The sequence below is a fragment of the Egretta garzetta genome, unplaced genomic scaffold (assembly GCF_000687185.1).
Source record: "Egretta garzetta isolate BGI_Z169 unplaced genomic scaffold, ASM68718v1 scaffold581, whole genome shotgun sequence".
Taxonomy (NCBI): domain Eukaryota; kingdom Metazoa; phylum Chordata; class Aves; order Pelecaniformes; family Ardeidae; genus Egretta; species Egretta garzetta.
The window spans coordinates 431,817-435,424 of record NW_009258623.1 but is presented as its reverse complement, the minus strand read 5'-3'; the positions used below and the strand labels follow the sequence as shown (position 1 = coordinate 435,424).

At 51.6% G+C, this 3,608-nt stretch overlaps 1 protein-coding gene across 1 annotated transcript in view; it reads left to right on the top strand.

Annotated features, from left to right (window-relative positions):
• The first annotated feature begins 293 nt into the window (after positions 1-293).
• Positions 294-3,608, top strand: part of LOC104134665 (keratin, type II cytoskeletal 4) — a 4,421-nt gene continuing 1,106 nt past the window's right edge. The window contains exons 1-6 of the mRNA XM_009648244.1: positions 294-818; positions 1,443-1,660; positions 2,592-2,652; positions 2,855-2,950; positions 3,058-3,222; positions 3,442-3,567. Coding sequence (XP_009646539.1) covers positions 294-818; positions 1,443-1,660; positions 2,592-2,652; positions 2,855-2,950; positions 3,058-3,222; positions 3,442-3,567 — 1,191 coding nt within the window. The remainder of the gene's footprint in view (positions 819-1,442; positions 1,661-2,591; positions 2,653-2,854; positions 2,951-3,057; positions 3,223-3,441; positions 3,568-3,608) is intronic.

Genomic DNA, 3,608 nt, shown 5'->3' with positions numbered 1-3,608 from the left:
GGGCTTCCAACACCAACAATAGCTTTGTTTTTCTTAGCTCTCGAGGGAGTGTTTTGAGGCAGGTCATGGTGGTGGCAAAGAGAGGAGGGCACCCTTCCAAGCCCTAAAACAATGAGGAGAATTGAAGAAAAAAAAAAAGACATCTCCACTCCCCTGACACCCGGCCAACTCCCTGAGCACATAAAAAGGGGCGCTCAGCCACTGCACCCACAGGACTCGCCTCCTCTTGCCTCCAAACCTCCTCCTGCACACCGCTCCCCTCTTCACGGGTTGGCTGTTGGGGACCCGCTGCCATGTCTCGCCAGTCTTGTGGTCTCAGCAAGGGATTTGGCTCCAGCTCCGTTTGCTTCGGGGGGAAGAACAAGGTCACGTTCAGCTCTGTGTCCCGTGGAGGATGCAGGGGACCTGGCAAAGCTGGTGGCTTCAGCAGCCGGAGCCTCTATTGCTTGGGAGGGAGTAAAAGTACCTCTCTGGGAGGATTCGGTGGAGGTGGTGGTGTCTGCAGAGGTTTTGGGACTGGTGGCCAAGGAGGCTTTGGCTATGGCTACGGTTCTGGCGTGGGATTTGGTGGCATCTATGGTGGTGGGGCCGGAGGTGGCTTCGGTGGAGGCCTTGGTGGTGGTTTGGGTGGCTTTGGTGGGATAGGAGGTCAAGGCTTTCCTGTTTGCCCACCGGGCGGCATCAGGGAAGTGACCATCAACCAGAGCCTGCTGGCCCCGCTCAACCTGGAAATCGACCCTGAGATCCAGAAGGTGCGAGCACAGGAGCGGGAGGAGATGAAGCAGCTCAACAACAAATTCGCTTCCTTCATTGACAAGGTGAGAGCGGCTTCAACCTGGGGCTGGGAGGTGGAGGTCTGAGCTCACCACAGCTCGTGCTGGTTGCAGTTACTGGGAGATACCCATCCAATAATGCCCAGAGAGCCAGGCGTTGCCCAGCCCACCCCAGAGAACCCCTGCAGACAGAGGTGGTGGCTGGAGAAGTGACTTTCCCAAGGTTATGGAGAAACCCAGGAATAGGATCCTTGGTCTTTAAGCCCATGATGCCAGTGCTAAGCCATGGGACCATGCACCTACATGCAGAGCATCCTCAGAGGAATCTCTGCTGATGGACTCCGTCCATCCTTGGGCTGAAGGACCTTGGGTGTTTTGGCCTATCTCTAAGGAGATGCCAAAGCTATGAAGTTCTCTGTGTTCCTCCTGTTTAAAGACTGTGAGATTGGAGAGGAAAGGCAACCCACCTTTGCCCGCTCCTCCTAGAGCTGTGGTCCCACCTGCCCAGTGGGACCCTGAAGCTGTTGTTCACTGGAGATGAGGACAGGCAGGAAGGTTAAACTCACTCAGTGGGAAAAAAATATGGAAAAAAGTGGGAAAAAAGATCCATGAAGAGATGCTTTGGGGAACAGTCTGACTCTTGTTCTACCCACCCCTGCAATCGTTTAGGTCCGCTTCCTAGAGCAGCAGAACCGAGTCCTGGAGACCAAATGGAAACTCCTGCAGGAGCAGGGTGGCACAGGGACGGGGGGCAGGAACCTCGACCCCGTTTTTGAAACCTACATCAGCGGGCTGAGGAAGCAGCTGGACTGCCTCTCCAGTGAGAAGCATCAGCTGGAGTCAGAGCTGAAGAGCTTCCAGGATATGGTGGAAGACTTCAAGACCAAGTACGTTGTTTGCCCTGTAGCTGGGCTGCCTGGTGGTGCAAAACTAGAGATAAAAACTTACTTTGAAGGGTCAGAAAATGGAAAGAATCATAAGAATTGGCAATATTTCGCTTGTTTCAACAATTAGAAAACGTCACATATTTTGGGGAAGTTTCCGCCAGTTGGGTCCTGACAATGGCGGGGATTTTCCCAGGTATTTCATAATATGCGGTGTTGTCTGAGCTATGTGTTTCACCGAAGCAGGATCGTCTACTCTTTTGTCTTCCTCACTTAAGAATCCATGGCATTATGATTTAATGAACTAATTAGATCAGTTGCTAAATCCTACTATAATTTCCTCACGGATTTCCTCATGGATTCCTTGGTGATTTGGCTTAGAGCTTTCTTTGGGAGGATGATGTGGGGTCAAAAAAAAAAAAAGAAAAGGTTTCTTTTCCTGCTATTATTTATTAGATTAATTTGTCCAGTCAGAAAAGCAAGAACAAAGCAAGCCTGGGACTCATCAGGATCAGCCAGATCCCTTGCTCTGCTGAGGTTGAGATTGAAAATTGACTTTGTTTTGGAGAGCATCTCCACCACCCAATGCTCTGCAGCAATTACCTGTCCCAGGAAGCAGCTGGAAATGGCCCACGTTGAGGACCTGAAGGTCCTTGGGTCTTGTAGAAGGAGTTGGAGTGGCCACAGCCACCAGGACTCGGTTTAGGCAGAGATAGGATTCCTCTTGGCAGGCTTTCTTCAGCGAGGCCTTGGAGATGGCAGAGGCCAGGACTCGTCTAGAAAGGCGAAGTGCCGGTGCTTGTCCATAAATCTGGCTCCTGGCAGGTCTAGTTTTGCTACGTTCATTAGTTGGAGGCCACCAGTGCCTGGTTGCTGGCAGCAGCCAGAGCCAACACGTGCCGGCAGATTCAATCTACCGCGTTATAATCAACAGGTATGAAGAGGAAATAAACAAAAGGACGGCTGCGGAGAACGATTTTGTGCTCCTAAAAAAGGTAAAGCACTTTTTTTTTTTAACCACAAAGACATCTTCGTTCAGAGGATGTTTTGCTTCCATTGGCACCGATTTGTCAGCACCAGCCATAAGCCAGGACCCCATGATGTCTGTGCCATGGGGAAGGGCCCACAGTTAAATGTCGGATAAAATGGTGCGCGTCAGGCCCGCAAATGGGTTTCCCTTTCCTATTTCTCCTCCAGGACGTGGATGCAGTCTATATGTCCAAGGTGGAACTTCAGGCAAAATTAGATTCTCTGACAGACGAGATTAACTTCTTGAAGTATCTTTATGAAGCGGTGAGTGGTCCTGCTGCCCTCTGAAGGGGGATGCTGGGATGGAGGAGGGTTGTGACACTGGAAGGAAACTATGGCAGGGCTGAAGCCAAAGCTGGTGTGAATTCTAGGAGCTGGCTCAGATGCAGAAGACCGTTTCCGACACCTCTGTGGTTCTCTCCATGGACAACAACCGAAACCTGGACCTGGACAGCATCATTAAGGAGGTCAAAGTCCAATACGAGGAGATTGCCAACAGGAGCCGAATGGAGTGTGAGTCTTGGTACCAATGCAAGGTGAGTCCTCCACGCTTTGCTTGTGATCACCGATGGCTGAGGAGGTGGAAGAGTTACTGGTGGTAGCTCAGACCGTGCTGAGACCGGGGGATGTTGCTGATCTGGCCAGACTGGAGCATATGCGTGTTCTACCTTGGCTTGCATGGGGCAGTGTGGAGAGACGTTGTGAGAAGCCACTCATGGTGGCCCTAACGTGCTCCTCTCACTTCCGTCTACCAGTACGAAGAGCTGCAGGCTGCCGCAGGCAAACATGGAGACAGCCTTAAGGACACAAAGGCCGAGATCTCTGAGCTCAACCGCATGATCCAGAGGCTACGGGCTGAGATTGAGAGCGTGAAGAAACAGGTAGGGCTTGCATTTTTTTTAAGAGATGGGCGTGAGCTCTC